The sequence below is a fragment of the Paramormyrops kingsleyae genome, chromosome 14 (genome assembly GCF_048594095.1).
Source record: "Paramormyrops kingsleyae isolate MSU_618 chromosome 14, PKINGS_0.4, whole genome shotgun sequence".
Lineage (NCBI taxonomy): Eukaryota > Metazoa > Chordata > Actinopteri > Osteoglossiformes > Mormyridae > Paramormyrops > Paramormyrops kingsleyae.
The window spans coordinates 1,689,202-1,705,018 of record NC_132810.1 but is presented as its reverse complement, the minus strand read 5'-3'; the positions used below and the strand labels follow the sequence as shown (position 1 = coordinate 1,705,018).

General features: G+C 39.4%; 1 protein-coding gene across 3 annotated transcripts in view; it reads right to left on the bottom strand.

Moving 5' to 3' along the window:
• LOC111850898 (kinesin-like protein KIF13B) overlaps nucleotides 1-14,272 on the bottom strand; it is a 47,318-nt gene extending 33,046 nt beyond the window's left edge. For all 3 annotated transcript variants that reach the window (XR_011982535.1, XM_072699040.1, XM_072699041.1), the window contains exons 1-6: nucleotides 13,117-14,272; nucleotides 10,558-10,642; nucleotides 4,303-4,315; nucleotides 4,041-4,101; nucleotides 3,554-3,646; nucleotides 1,299-1,479 (exon numbers count right to left, since the gene is read on the bottom strand). Coding sequence is in view for 2 of the 3 variants with exons in the window: in XM_072699040.1 (XP_072555141.1) it covers nucleotides 1,299-1,479; nucleotides 3,554-3,646; nucleotides 4,041-4,101; nucleotides 4,303-4,315; nucleotides 10,558-10,642; nucleotides 13,117-13,186 (503 nt within the window). In the remaining variant the exon portion in view is untranslated. The remainder of the gene's footprint in view (nucleotides 1-1,298; nucleotides 1,480-3,553; nucleotides 3,647-4,040; nucleotides 4,102-4,302; nucleotides 4,316-10,557; nucleotides 10,643-13,116) is intronic.
• Nucleotides 14,273-15,817: the final 1,545 nt, after the last annotated feature.

Here is a 15,817-nt window from a genome sequence, read left to right as displayed (position 1 = left end):
GCCATATTACCGTAGCTAAGACGCCACTGACGATATTTACAGCTAGCTGTTCATCCGTACATCATTGATAACCGCTTGTCAGGCACAGGATCGCAATGAGCCGGGAGCTTATGAAGGGAAACACCCTATACACCGTATATTACATGCTTTGGACTGTGATGGGAGAGTGGAGTGGAAACTCAGAAGAACTCAAAGAGAACATGCAAACTCTGCAGACGCAGCTTGGAGAGAAATCAAACCCATCTTGTTGGGGAAGAGGCCTAAGTCCTTCCTGCTGAGCAAACTGTTGCCATAGTACCCTACAATTAAATGAAAACAAATGGCAATGTACCCCTTTTATCACCTTTGCAGGAAAACTAAGCACAGGAAACACATTAAGGTTAGAGATAACGTTATCATCAGGCCAAATACTAAACAGTACAAAATTTGATAGATTGTATAGCAAATGCGGAGTCAGCTGTCTATTCCCCTATTATGACCTATGATTCCAGAAGCAAAGCATTATAAATAATTCTGCAATATTTTATTTCCACTTACCATACAATGTGCTAAAATCTTTTAATATATGTGCAGTGGAACACTCACTGTATTTAGCAGTTTGCATAACAAACATTTAAAGCTCATAGAGCAGCATTGTTAATATATCCTAGCTTGTGGGTTCAAATCCCACCTCCGCCGCGTGCGTGTGGTGTTTACATGTTCGGCCAGTATGGTCCGTGTTTCCTCCCACGGTCCAAAGCCATGCAGTTAGGCTATCTGTGGTCTCCAAATGAGTGTGTATGTGCTCTGTGAGGCACAAGCACCCTGTCTAGGATGGACCCCAGGCCTGGTGCCTTCTGCTGCCTGGGATGAGCTCCAGGTCCCCTCATGACCCAGACCAGGATGCATGGTTAGAAGATGGATGCACCTAAATTCAGCTGTTAGCACCCACATTAAACATCATCATCATACATTCCCTATGCAATTATTTAGGTTAATTCCTTCCATTATTCATAGCTATGAAAGAAGCTATATTTAGGCAAATACAAACTAATACATAATATATTCTTGTCTAAGATTTAATTGTCTGGTTACAAAACTCATGCACACCTTCTGTAAATCTTTCCTACACCGATTAGCATGCACATAACGGATGGATAGTTCATAGTTCAAGCCACAAACAGGCAAACCCAAACCAGAAGACTAAGCCAGGTCATTACATTCACTACATTTGTAGGCCTTAAAATAGATTTACTTATTCCTGGAGATATTTGTCTTCTGATCATGACAGGTCTGTCCTACCAGCACAAAGTTCATACCCTTTGGGATCCAGTAGATCGCGGACCTTCTCATTGTAGATCTCCATGTAGGACACTTCGATGGTGAAGCTCTCGCCGTCCCGCTGCTCCTGCAACGTGCGCTCAAACAGCGAGCTGCAGAGGCGCGGGATCAGGCCTGGCTGGTCTGCAGAGCCCATCATTGTGAAAGACTTCCCAGAACCTGAAGGAAATCCAGGGATTACACTGAAATACAGAATCTGTAACATACAGCACGTTTACATGCACAGCTAAGTCGAGTCACGGTTATAGCTTAACTATGCCATTTAATAGGACTACTGTCCTTGCCGCAGTATACATGCATGGGAGGGGAATCGATTTATTGACTGGAGTATGTTTGATTCTGCTACAATAGGTGGCGATATGGCTCCTTTCAGCTTGTTAGTACTGGGCTTTTTCTGGTTGACCTATTACGTCACGTAAAAAAAAAAAAAAAAAAAAACATTAATAATAATGGGTGCATGGACAAATGAAGTGACACGAGCTTTAATTGCGATCTGTTCGGAAGAACGGATACAACAAAATCTGGATAGCATAACAAGAAATAAGTATTTTGTATAATATGCTATGAGAGCACAGTATTCGTCATTTTTCAAATATGGCAATGAGATATTGATGTAACAAATATTGGGGTATTTATGAAACAAAAAAAGGAGTTCAGCATATTTTTCACGAACCCATCTAGTGACTTAAATATCGAGGATAAAAATGATTATGATTGTCTCATGCAAAAGCAGCGGAGGTAAACTTTAAACTGATTTTTAAACATATATTGGATAATCCTGAACAGGAATAATCATTAAAATAGCAAAACTTGCTGTTTTTGTTCCTATGACAGAGTAAAAATATTTTAGCGAGACAAACTCCCTGCACTATAATATCTGTACCAAACTGAAGGTAAGAAAAAGCTTGATCTTAATCTAGTTGACTAGCGATGTAAGAATTGGATGTGTACAGCATGCGATGATGACATTAATATCACACGTCATCCAGCCCTATAATATACTGTAGGCATTTTTCGAATTCAGTACAAAATACTAGGGATGGGCCGATTTACATTTTTTCAGTTCCGATTCGATTCCGATACTGCCAATACTGATACAGATTCCGATAAAAGAACACTTTTTACTTTGTTATACTTTATATATTAAATTTTTTAAGCTAGTAAATACAGATGGAAAAAATGTATGACAAAAAATATTTAATTACGCTACTACAAACATATATAACGTACTGTTCCACCTTGTTTGTACATCTTGTTTTAAGCGTTTTTGAGGCATTTTCAGTTCAATATAAATATCTTCAAAACAAGTATACACAAGTGGCGAATGCTTAAAATTTTAACATTTTTTCTCCCATTGGCATCAGCTGAGTTACACTTTGTTGCGATGGCAGCCCCTCATGTATCAAGTTGCTGCGAGTTCGCAAGACAGTCCAGGTTAGCGACTTCAAAATCATCCATTGCTTTTTTTGTGTCGCAGTTGCGTGCGCTTTGTTAAGTTGGATTGTCCATTAAACGCTATTCCCACTTCTCAAAACTTTATTTTACAAAGATTGCGAATCGCTGTGCTACTGGTTTCTGTTAAAACCGTAAAATACTCCCAGATCGTCACGTGTCATCTTACGCTCCTCGTACTGCGAAGGGTATGCGCATGACGTCACAGCAGGCGGAAGTCACTGTACTCACACCCACTGAGTAGCAAAAAAGACTGAGGGGCAGCGATAGCGTTCCATTTGAATGCCGCAAGAAACATGTAAAATGGGAAAGAGCTGTCCTACGATTGAATGTGCAAATAGATTTAACATGAAATAGGAGCTATCTTTTTAGAGATTGCAAAAACTAAATAAGTATAGGACGTGAATCGGTCATGCATGGCCGATACCCGATCCGCCAAATAGGTCTGGATCGGCACCGATACCGAGCCGTCAAATCGGTCTGGATCAGTGCCGATACAGATCATAGAATCGGACCGGTGCATCTCTACAAAACAACCCCGGCTCTTATTGTGATGTACTAGTTTTTACGCCACTGGAAGACCTTGAAGTACAATGGTGCGGTGGAAAAGCGCCCTTTAGTTCCAATTCAGTTGGACTAACATATTTATAAGTACTTAAAAGTCAGGTTTTAGTCAGACTAACACAATAATTCGATTTTCTTAGTGTGCATGCAAACGTTCTCATATACAGCCTTTTCACCAGATCTACAGAGGTTACCACCACCACCGATCATGCCATACCAGTCTGTCCATATGCAAAGATGCAAGCATTGTAGCCCTGAAAGGCATTGTCCAAGAGACTCTCCCCAAGGCACTGAAAAACCACATCCTGCCCTGCAAAATAAGGCAAATGCCAATGTTAAAGCAGAGATCGTACACTGGTTATATTTAAGCAAGCCAAGGTGATGTGCAGTATGCATTTCACTGTGTAACACCACCCCTAGGCAAAACTAAATCATGAACTGTTTTTGTGAAGAAATACATTATTCGAAAGATGTTCCACATTGGCTGTATGTTTATGCAACTTTAATATATAACCTTAATAGTTAAGCATATATAACATTTTACAGCCTTTCCAGGTAAGGTTCTGGTTAATTATTACCCACTAGCTACAGCACCAAAAACAGTGCAAGCCATATTTTTTGAAGAGAATACCAGAGGGGGAAAAAAACTAAAATGTAATGCATCCCCTCTCAATATAAAACACAAATGGTGTGTTAAAGCTGACCTGCAAATTTATCTGTGTCTGTCTCATCCATAGACCAGAAACAGTGGTCGTATGCAAAAACCTACAGAGAAGAAACACAAGGTTATAGCAGGATATGTTAACCAAATGCATGCAAGGACAGGCTGATTAAAGCAAAACTGACATGTTTAACTAAAGCACAAATATTAGCAGCTTCATAAAATGCATGCAAGTTTTATAACCAAAGCCTGTTTTTAAAAATTACAGTATGCATTACTTCAAATTGCAAATATTAAGGCCTCACCTTAGGCTGGCCCCTGGTGTGGTTGGGAAGGAGGGCACACAATGGGGGGAAAAGGGGAGGGGGAAATTTAATGCATTTTTCACCTCAGAATTAAATACATACATTTTCAAATGTTATACAAGATATCCAAAACATTACATTAAATTAAAATGAATGTCCTCAGAAATACATGCATTTAATATGGTTCATTAACAATCAGATTCCATTGTCTGTGAGCACGCCAATGCATTGTGTGGAATTGCTGTTCGAAATTGCAATGAGAATTAATCAGGAAGGATGTGCTGAAGTAGAAACCAGGACCCTGTAACGGGCCATCCAACTCCATGTCATCAACTGTACTTTGTTTGCCGAATCTGAACACAAACAAGCGATTAGTCAATAAGAAGAGCTTGCTCAATTGCTCGGATGACACGGTAAATAATTATTCAAGATTCAACCTAGTGTTAGGAAATGTAATTGTGCTGTAAGCAATAATGTGTAACTAGAGCTTTCTAGTACACCGGAGGAATAAACGGCACGCATCTATCCTCTGCCAGTAGCTTGATAAAATAATGTGTTACTTGGGAGCTCTGCATTACGCTACTCATTGCCAGAAACTGGAAACTGTCTCCCCTTCCCTCACAATAAAACCCTCCCTTTCACACATCACCCCTTACGTGTAAAAGTGGTAATCATAATTACAGTTCAGATTTAAACTTATGCAGGAATGGCTCATGTTTTGCTTTTCTTTATTTATGAATACTGATTTGTTATAATTGTAATTGTGTTTTTCCTGAAGGTGACCTTCAGTATAAACTTTTGAAAAGCTTTTAAACAAGACTGCTGCATTTTAATTTATTTTTTATTACAATTGCTCTATAAAGCACCAAATTTTCAATGTACAATCAAAAACCTACCTAATTCCATATGAATTATGGGCAAAAAAGAAGTGACTTTTAATGATTTAGTTAAACTGTACAGTTTGATATGAATAAGTATTTCCCTAAAGAACAAAGCTAATGCAAAGATGAGCCTCCAGTGACACAAACTAGCAATTGCAGAACAATTCTCCTATATGCAGTTTTTTCCCTGAATACCAGATTCATATAATACATAATGGACAATAGTCATAATCATATTCTTATTTCTATCAAAACCATCTTGAAGAATAGGGATATTTTCTTTAAGACAAAATTATAAAAAGCCCCATTTTTTAAAAGAAAGTGCACTAAAATATACTCCTTTGTGTTCTTTCACCTTAGTCAATCAGCCATAGTGCTCTTATAAAAGACCACTCTCTCCCCTCCATCACATCCCCTGTGAATTCTAATTATAGCAATTTTATTTATGCTTTATAAACATGTCACATTCAGCGTCTGTGACGACTAGCCCGAGGGCAAATATTGCACAGATGACAAAAGCGCAGACACAGAAAAGTGGCCGTAACCTCATGACGCTACTGTGAACAGCAGAGAAAAAGGACCAGGAAAAATATGTCCATTCTGTTCCAGCAAATCCCATCCTCTCAACTAAAAGTCGGGGAGCAGCAAACAAAGTGTTCAGTGTATAGTAATGGAGCTATGGGGTCTCCTGCAGTCACATTCCAGAAATAACAGAGATATTTAGCCCCCTGTGGCATTTGTCTGGGCGAACTTCAGTCAGGGGGTGTCTGCATGGGGGGTCAAGTTTGCGGGTGAGAGACAGAATTTGAAACTTATGCATAAGCACAAGACACAGACAAAAACACAAAAACATATACAATTAGTTCCAACTTGAAAGGTTTCAGAAAGCTGCCAACATCTCAATTTCATAATTTACACTAGTTCAAGGGTGAAAAAAAAAATGGGCACAAAAACCACACTGAATTTCGATGGTTTTGAAGGCAAGTATAAGTGTCCCTCTGAAACCATGTTGGACACGACTTCTTGGTTTCTGTTAGATATCCACGCTTTTCATAGGCGAGGTGACCTGGGGCAGGACGTTATGTTCCCTCCCAAGGCAGAGAAAGTCTATTTTCTCAATTTGTTGACTTTATTTCACAAAACCTAGTTCTTACAGCAACATAATGAGATGTCCTATGAAGTTTTGGGTTTTATTGATTCTAGCATGACTTGGAATGTAACGGTAGAGAAGGTTGATGTGTTTGAAAATCTTTGACACCGCAGGCACAAGGAAATGCCGGCAAACTCTTCCTTGCTGTGAACTGCCACAATAAAGGGGCACTAGTGCAAATCAAAAGCCATTTCTGCTCTCTGCCACACGCCGCCGGATCTGTCCTCCCTCCATAATGCTACACTCTCGGACTATAAGCTAGATACTCTCACAAGACCCTTTCATACTTAAGAGTGTAAAACCATAACCCTATTTCGGTTCTAGTTAAAAGTTAGAAACAAAAGGCTTTATTTACGAAAGGACTAAGCATGACTGATTTTCCTGACAAATACTGTAACATCTGAGCCTAAAGTGTTTGTGTTAATCTGCATGAAGGCCCCCATTAATTCAAGGGCACACTGCACTGATCCCTATGACACTCAGCCATAGATTCTAAAGCCTGTGTTGAGAACTCACAGCATCACCATATCAAGCATTTTGGTTTTTAAACAATTAGCGACACTCATAACAAAACATATCAGTGCATGCCAGTTTACACCCTGACTGATCCACAGCTGTACTTGGTACATACCTAGTTATATCAAGAGTGTCACAGTAGAACTTTCAGGCAGAAAAACAACTGGCTAACCTAACGACTCCCAAATCTTCCACTGCATTTTTCATATTAATCGCATTGTCTCGTGCTTTGTTTAGTGGGATTTTCCAGTAAACGGTACTGGAAAGATTGCAAATCGCTGTGCTACTAGTTGCTGCTAAAAGCATATAATACCCCCAGATTGTCACCCTTTTATCTGATGTTCTTACACTCCCCCTACTGCGAAGGGTATGCGCATGACATCACAGCAGACGGACGTCACTGCACTTATACCCACTGAGAGGCAGAAAAACTGAGGGGCAGCATTAACGTTCAGCTTGAATGCCACAAAATCACATCTAAAACGGGAAAGACTTGTCGTGCGATTGATTGTACAGGAAATCAGAGCTATCTTTGTAGAGACTGCAAAACCTAAATAAGTAAGTATCGGACGTGGATCGGTCACATATAGCCGATACCCGATCCGTCAAATAGGCCCGGATCGGCACCAATACCCATCCAAATATCGCATCGCTGCATCTCTAACGAATAGTGATGTAGTACCCATAAAATTCCTACCTGTCCATATGATACATGGGCCACAAAGCAACCAACGGAAACAAAGGGGATCAAGATTAAAGTTGGACAATTGGACAAAACAGTTAAAAATATATATTTTCTGCATCAATGACTAGGCAATACAAATAACAATGCTATGTTCCAAACCATGGCCTATATTAAAGTACTGGGTATATCATACTTAATTGACTCATAAGCACGAGAGAGAGGCACACAAGGTGTGACTGTAATACTATGATCCTACATGGGTAAGATCAAACCCCAAAAAAGCATCATTATTGATCACCAGTGGCAAATTTGGGACTCTGGAACTAATGCCCCCCAATAAATATTTTATCCTTCATGTTACATCTGCCTTTTTTAAAGGCATTTAAACTAAAAAAAAAAAAAGGTTCTATGATGTTCCCTTTAGGATATATTTGGTATGAATCAGAGGCTGCTGACGAATGATATAAAATGCTTTATCAGAACTTATTCATGAAGTAAATGCATGATATTAGGGACTGCCAAACGCATATCTGAGTCTGCTTCTCCTACCAACACTGAGCTCAAAACAGTTTCTATAGTTCATCTATAATTCATGCTTTCATTAAGTTCCGGAAAACTGAGCCACGAGATACAGTAGTTCTGACGCCACAAGAAGAAACGGCTAAATCTTTAACAGGCAGCTGTTTCTCTACTGCAGCGAGAGGGACGAAATAAATATGCTGTAAGCACTCACAATGAATTAGCAAGCATGACACATTTACGCAAGCAAACAGAAACACCCTTAGCAAGCCAAAGACAAAGATAAGCAGCACGGGCTGGAAGGAGAGTTTGTTAGGTCAAGGTCTGGCCAACCAAACAGATATTTTAAAATGTTAATCTTTTTTAAAAAAAAAAAATAAAAAATTGGAATTGTTTGACTTCAAGATCTGCAACATTTTTGTAAGGTTTGGGGGGAACAGACAAGCTCCCTCTTCTGTGTGTCAAACCACACTAACAAATCAACATCAGAGCATTATTCACAAACCTAACCAAGGTGTGTTTGGTTAAAACATGAAGCACCAATGTTTTGATTTCCATGAACACAATCATGTTAAAGGTAATTACCAGATTAGTTGTTGTTCCAGTATATAGCTGCAATTGTACAAAACAGTTTCTGTCCTACCTATTCATTTTCCCAAAATATTATTCTTATTCTGGATGTTCACACTATGCCTATTTGCACACCTCAATTGAATATCTGCCAAACATGTCCACCTCATGCCAAATTTGCACTTTTTATAATTGGCACATCTTTGTTTTTTTCATTTGCACTGTAATTGCACATGACCACTTTGTATTCTATTCATAAAAATTTAGCTAGAATTTATTATTTGTATGTATTTTTAATATTTATAACAGACCATGGGGGACCTGTGTGGAACGACATTTCAATACACTGTATACTGTGTATATTGTTGTACTGATAATAAAAAAATCTTGAATCTTATAATCAAACTGAAAATGTAGACAAACACACACAAAACAAGAAACTGGCCATTAGAAAAGATATATATTACAAGTTCAGTGTAATAAAACAACAAATATTCTAAAACTAGATGCATTTACAGGAATCACAATGGGCCATGCAGTTGTCGCATCTGGTTAACATTCCGAGTTCTTTCTCCATGGAGATTATCTACCTTACGCCTTTGTGGTTTCACTTTCTTGAAAGCTTGGACCATGACAACATTCATCCCCGTTCTGCCTATTTAGCTGTGGCTTCCACAACAGATAAGACTCCTTTACCCCCAGATTTCCTGCTCAGCCCATTGCACTTCTATGAGGTGCCTTGAAAAGATGGATTCTTTTTTTCCTCCCCATATCATTTTTCTCAGCAAACACTTTATTCCAATGCACCTACTAAGGTACAGTTCTACATATAAAAATCACTGAAAGCATAATAGCGAGCTGTGGCTTTTGGGCAGCTCATAATGTAAACACAAGTGGAAAAATAACAGCTCAGCACAACAGCAGTGTGCAGAATGTCTTTTCTGAATGCACGACTCTGACACTGCACCATTAACAAAGGCATTCTACCTGATATCTGCAGTAGAAGCACAAATATATGCATTATCTTTCACTACTAATGTAAATGCAAAACAGCCACAAGACTACACTTTTACACACATACAATAGACAACTGATCAAAATAATTTGGGTTTAGCACTTGGCTTAAGATTAGAACAGTAGTTCCTTAGGAATTTAACCAGTGTAGGTCACACAGGACCACAAAATGGATGTTTGTCTGGGGTTAACAAGAGGCATGTCACAGCATGATCCTATAAATGATCATCCAGAACTACAGAATGTGCTATAAAAACAACGCTAGTTGTGTGATAACGGATCGCCACACACACATACAAGAATATCAGTCAGCCTCCTATTAGTCAACTATGCTACTGTCAGCATGTTAAACACATCTACACATCAGCCTAACCCAAATATGGCAGGTCTACATATGAAACTGCACCAGTGCTTTCTTCGTGCAGCGATGATACATTTTATTTTTTTTTTTTAAATATATAGACCAGGGTCCTATAGCTCTTGATGACCTAGAACTAACCTCCTTGTTTCTATGGCAACTGAAGTCTGCTGGGGAGGTTTGGGGGCAGACGAAGAAGTATTACGCCCGACACACAGCATGGGGGAAGGGGCGGGAAAACAGCAGGCAGGCAATTGGGTGGACAATTAAACGCATCACTGTCCCACAGCCACCTTCCCTTGTCTCACACTCAGCAGGTGAGAATGAGCTCAAACCGGAGGCCAAAAGGAGAATTCCCTCCACTGGTTAATAGTAGCACTAGAGCAGATGCACTTTTTAATTGTCATAGAAATCGAACTTAAAAACAGGAAAGGAAAACAAAGTCCGCAGTCAGAATCATACAATCGTCGCCGATGACTGTATATATTTGTCAAGATGATTTTGCTATTAGCATTTATTAAGTAGCGACCCGCTTGTCCGAGCTTCCCAGCACGCTGCTTACTTGTCTCCTTTGCTGATGTTGGCTGCGTACAGCATGGTCTGGTTTCCCTCCATCTCCACCACACATTTCGTATTCAGGTCCTTCTCTGTGTTAAGGGAGCAGACAAAATGCATCATTTTAGAGAAAAAGCGCCACACTGCTCTATTTGCTTTATGTCAAGGCGTAGCCACCAGAGCTATGCCTTGACATAAAGGAACCCCAAAGAACGTGTTAGGAAAATGCAGACACAAGGGTTGTCAGGTCACATGTCGTCAGCCTATGTGCCATCCTAACGGCGGGAGACTCGCTCTGAGGAAAATCTCTTCAGTCAGACAACGAAAGCTTCAAGCTTTTAAAGATTATGACTGTTAAGATGCAGACTTATTTTTGAATTTTTGCTTTACATATTTATTTTTAAAATGTACAAATAAGTGTCTATTGCATTTTGTTATTCAATTACATTGACGGATGCATTGCCTTTGGTTTACAATTGTTCCTAATTGTGTTTGTGTTTGCAGTTTGAATAATAAATCATTTCAAAACAAATTCTGTTTTTACTGCAGAACTGAAACTGCACTGAAGCATGAACACAAAACTGAGGTTTGTCCTGAACTGTGAGATTTATATCCCGTTACACCTCTACCTGGCACACAGTGCTAACCTATATGATCACTTTTTCAATATAAGCTTATAAAAAAAAATATGTATTAAGCAAGACAAAGCTAAATTTAATACATTAATAAACTATGATACATTTCTGTCCAGCTCTGATTTGGATGCAATTTAGAACAATTTACCAACAGCCTAACGATGGGTACAGGGGGAATCAATCTAGATACAAACTCTTCTTTTAGAATATGGCGTGAAGTGCCCTACTTCTGAAGCATAATTAATACATTTTTTCCACCCAAAAAGACTTTGTATTTTGTTGCTAAATGGAAAAATATTACTGTAATAAACGATGTCTTAATTTATGACAGCTTTACTGTATTCCACATACATTTGAGGGTCTGAGTGCAGCTGTGTCTTCACCTTAGTTGACTATAATGATAAAACATATAGATGGTGCATAGACCAATAACTATCACTTCAATAAGTGCCTGTGATGATTTCTCCACATTACAAATCCGGTGACAAAGAGAATTTAGCTGAAGGGAAACAAGACTGAATCATGACCCCCTCAAGAGGACGTGTCATGTGACCAGGGTGAGTTGCCACTGCAGCGAATCTGGCTGCCGGAGGAAACACAGGCTTCCTCCATACACCACGAAGCCAAAGAACTCCCTTATTTACAAGTCAAAAATATAGGGGGGCAAAGGCCACCATGCTTTCATTTCATAACTTGAATTACGTCCATTTCTATAAACAGCAGCTAAAGCAAATGTATCCCCCCCCCACCCACTATGATTTTCAATTTAATATCCATATACACATGACGATTTTGGAAAATCCCACACACAGAATCAGAGAAATACACCTTGCAAAGCTGACAGTGGCATTAAGCTGAAGAACAAGAGGAACGAAGGGCTGAGGGAAGAAGACAGCTAGCCGAAGGGCTGCCTTTCCACAGCTTTGTGGACATGGGAAAACGCTCAGTTATGCAATGTTAGCCCTTAGCTCTCCGTCTCCCTTCCTGCCTTTGTCTGCACAGGGCAGACCAGCTCCAACAGAGGCCATTAAACATTAGCAAACAAAGTAACACCAGAAGTTTAATGCTACTACAACACTCTGTTTCTATGAATGCACTGTAAGGCACATCACAGGGTAACACATTTGTTTACATTCTGAAAGCACATGACAGTCTAAAATAGTAACTCATATTTAATTACTAACGGAATCTGGTGACTCTCTCCATAAATTATGACATTAACCAAGGAAATGGTAGAAACCCTTTAGACAATCTTTGGTCTTCCTTACACTTGTATGGTTCATTTTGTAACAGGTAGCAATGAATTTTAAATGTCACTTCTGTTTTCTGATATTGTGATTGAACCCTTATGTCAGACTTGTTAAACCAAAGTACAGTGTAACATAAATAAAATGTTAAATTGTTTTAATATTTTCCAGTCAGATCTACAGCCATGTCTCTTTATAGTATGATCATTAATGAAGTATCAGATTAATGTTTGCATGCTCCTGTGTTCATTATGAAACAAATGAAATTTCAGTTCCCTCGGTCCTGTTTATACCCAACATTAAAATGAGCAATAAATTAACTGTTCTGTTGTATGGGGCACAGTAGGAAGTTCCACTTTGATTCTCAACACAAAATATTTACATAAACTCTTCAAAAAAAAAAAATTAAAGTGAAACATCAAAAAATACTATTTACAATGCATATTTGACATAAAGAGGGGCTCTTTTTTTTAATGAATTTGCAATCCAAGTTGTAAATACTTTCATTGGACTGTGATTATAGTGATTACAGGTGGCTGGTATTACAGAAATCCGACAGCTTGTTATGCATAAAAACAATTATGGCCTTAATATATGCATAAAGTTACTTATAAAATTATTTTTGGTTACAGGAGGCAATAAAGGGAGGTTGGCCGTTGAGAAGCGGCGTCCCAGCTCACTCACCTCTCCGGTTCATGGGCCGGACTCGGACGGCGACCTTCACATTGGAGTCAGGCTGGTGGGACTCCCCCATGGTGTCCTGAGTCAGTCGTGATACGCTGGGAATGATCTGACCCCTGTCACTCTTCTCATTCAAATCTAGGACATTTAACTTTAAAGCTTATCTTCTTGTGTTCGTCCCGATAATATGTTTTTTTTTAGCAGTTTTATGAATAGAGGTAGAGCTTGTCTCCGACTGTACCCACGAAAAAGGAAATAAATATTTAACACCTATTTCGTTCTTCGACCTAAAAAAAACACAGGCAGCAATAAGCTTTCAGATTCTGCCACTGTGCATTAATGGCGTGCCCATAACGTAACTAAAAAGTTGCTGATTATTTCAGATGTAGTGGCTTTGCAAGTTGCATCAGTTAAATATATTATATAGCGTATCCTGCTACCCGACAATTCTAAATTCGCATTGTATTAACTTCTTGATTCTTAAATTTATTCTCTATCTGTTCATTAAAATAACGACTCCATGCGAATTTACCATATATACAACAACTTGCTACTAAAACTATGCGTACGCCTGTCTCCGGGGGCTGGTCCGACTAGCAAATTAAATAATACTTCGCGCTTCGGTCCTTATTCCGAGTTTTAACTTTTGTTTAGTTGTAATTAAGCCTGACATGCTGTTATCGAGCTCTACGCTTGTCAACCTAGATTGTCATTCTAAATCAAGTGATTAACTAGCGGACTACGGATGCGCTAACTAACCGGCTAACTAAGCAGGATACGGACTCTCAACGTGTCACGAAGCGCCAGAGGGACCCCCGCTCTGAACCCCAGAGAAACGAGACTGATTTAGACGATTAAAAAGTACGCGCAGTTTGTCAGTTACCGCTAACTTTCGGGCTTTCCTGCGCTCCCCGCCGACAGCGAGCTGCTGTAACCCTGGAAGATGGCTAACTGGACGCCTTCAGTTACGCGTCCCCCTTCAGCGAGCAAACGCGCCGGCGACAACGTCCATCTTGTCAGCTTCCTTTACGCCTCTTTCCGATCCGGATAAAAGTTGTTTCCGGTTTTTTTTCAGTTTTATAGTTTTTCTTCGAACTGTCCGACTTAAAAAACAAATCCACCTGTTTAATTTGCCCGAATATGCCTACCGGTCACTACAGCTAACCTAGAATAACCTCGCGCCGCCTCCTCCGGGGAAGAAGGTCGCGCAACGCAGGGCGGGTTCATCGGCATGTTGGTGAGGTCAACGTATGGAAAGGAGGTTTATTTCCAGTGGATTGGTTATTTTGAGTTCGTTCAACTAAAAGAATTGTTCAATTTTTGGTTTTTATCTTTCAAACAGTCTAATAAACATGCATTAAAATTAATTACACGTACACTCCATTAAATTTCGGTACTCAGATTATACGTTAGAAGTTATAAATCATAATCAGTATTTATAAGGGCGTAACTTTGGGTCAAACATGGAGGGGGGGCATGAGGTTTATATGTATAATTAAAATACCGTACATACATCCCATGCATAAATGTGGGGTTGTGGGCGGGGGGGCATATTAGGCCTACGTGTTACATATTACATTAACCATACTGAATCTTTCAGGCATCTGTAGATTATTATGCCAGTGAGCGAGATCACCTCGTTCCCTTAAGAGTCGTTCAAAAAGAAAGTCTACTAGGCACAGGCCGAAGCCCATGAAGCGTCCTCGGCGAGTTTCACTGCCGGTTTTCTGTCGAGTTAGGCTACCGTAGTGCTAATCGATACCCCACCCCCAAAAAAACCCCGAAAACCCTTACCTTAACCCTAACCCCTAAAACCTAACCCTAATCTTAAAACGGTGGAACAGCACATGCGCAGAAAGGCTCGATAGCATGTCTCGATAGGTAGCTCAAATCGTCAAAACACCCGGCCTCCCCCGCCTGAGACAAAATGAATTTGGATTGCTAACTCGGCGCATTGGCTACGCGGTTAACCGGCACTGAATCTACTAAGCACTATTGCACTTTCTACAGTAATGCACAAATTTTATCTGATTGCTCTTAGATTTTATACACTGCAGAGCCAGGAAAACTGAGCGAAAATACAAATGCTGCATGGATTATTATCCTTAGAACACCTGATACATACCTTCCACAATCTTTAAATAATATGATATATATATTTGTGCAATGCAGATGTACCATTCTAATAAGCAGAGTTTTTGTACATGAAATATAATGTCTAATAATATATAATATCAAACGCCTTTTCCATACTGGGTTGTTCTCAATACAAACAAAAACAAAACAGAATAAAATGGTTAATATCTTCTTTTGTGTCTTGTGTTATATATCATTTAATATTTATGTGAAAAATATGTATAGATTATGTATAGATTTATGTGTAGAAATATATGTGTAGAAATTTGTGGTAATTGGAAAGCTGGGGTAATGAGTTAGCACGCCACCCTGGGTTATTCCCTACTCTGATTTGGATGCAGTTTATATCAGTTTAACAACCCAGTCAGTAATCATTCATAAAGTAAAAAAACAAACATTTTAGATATTTGCTTTTTATCAATTTGAAGCAAAACAATATCATTTGTATGCTAAAGATTAAGTCGGCCAATTTGCCAGAAGGGGCAGCACGTTGAGAGCAGTCCTGTCACATTGCACTAGCTGGGGCTGGGGAGTGGCGTCCTGTCTCTACCCTGCTGTGTAGTTTGCA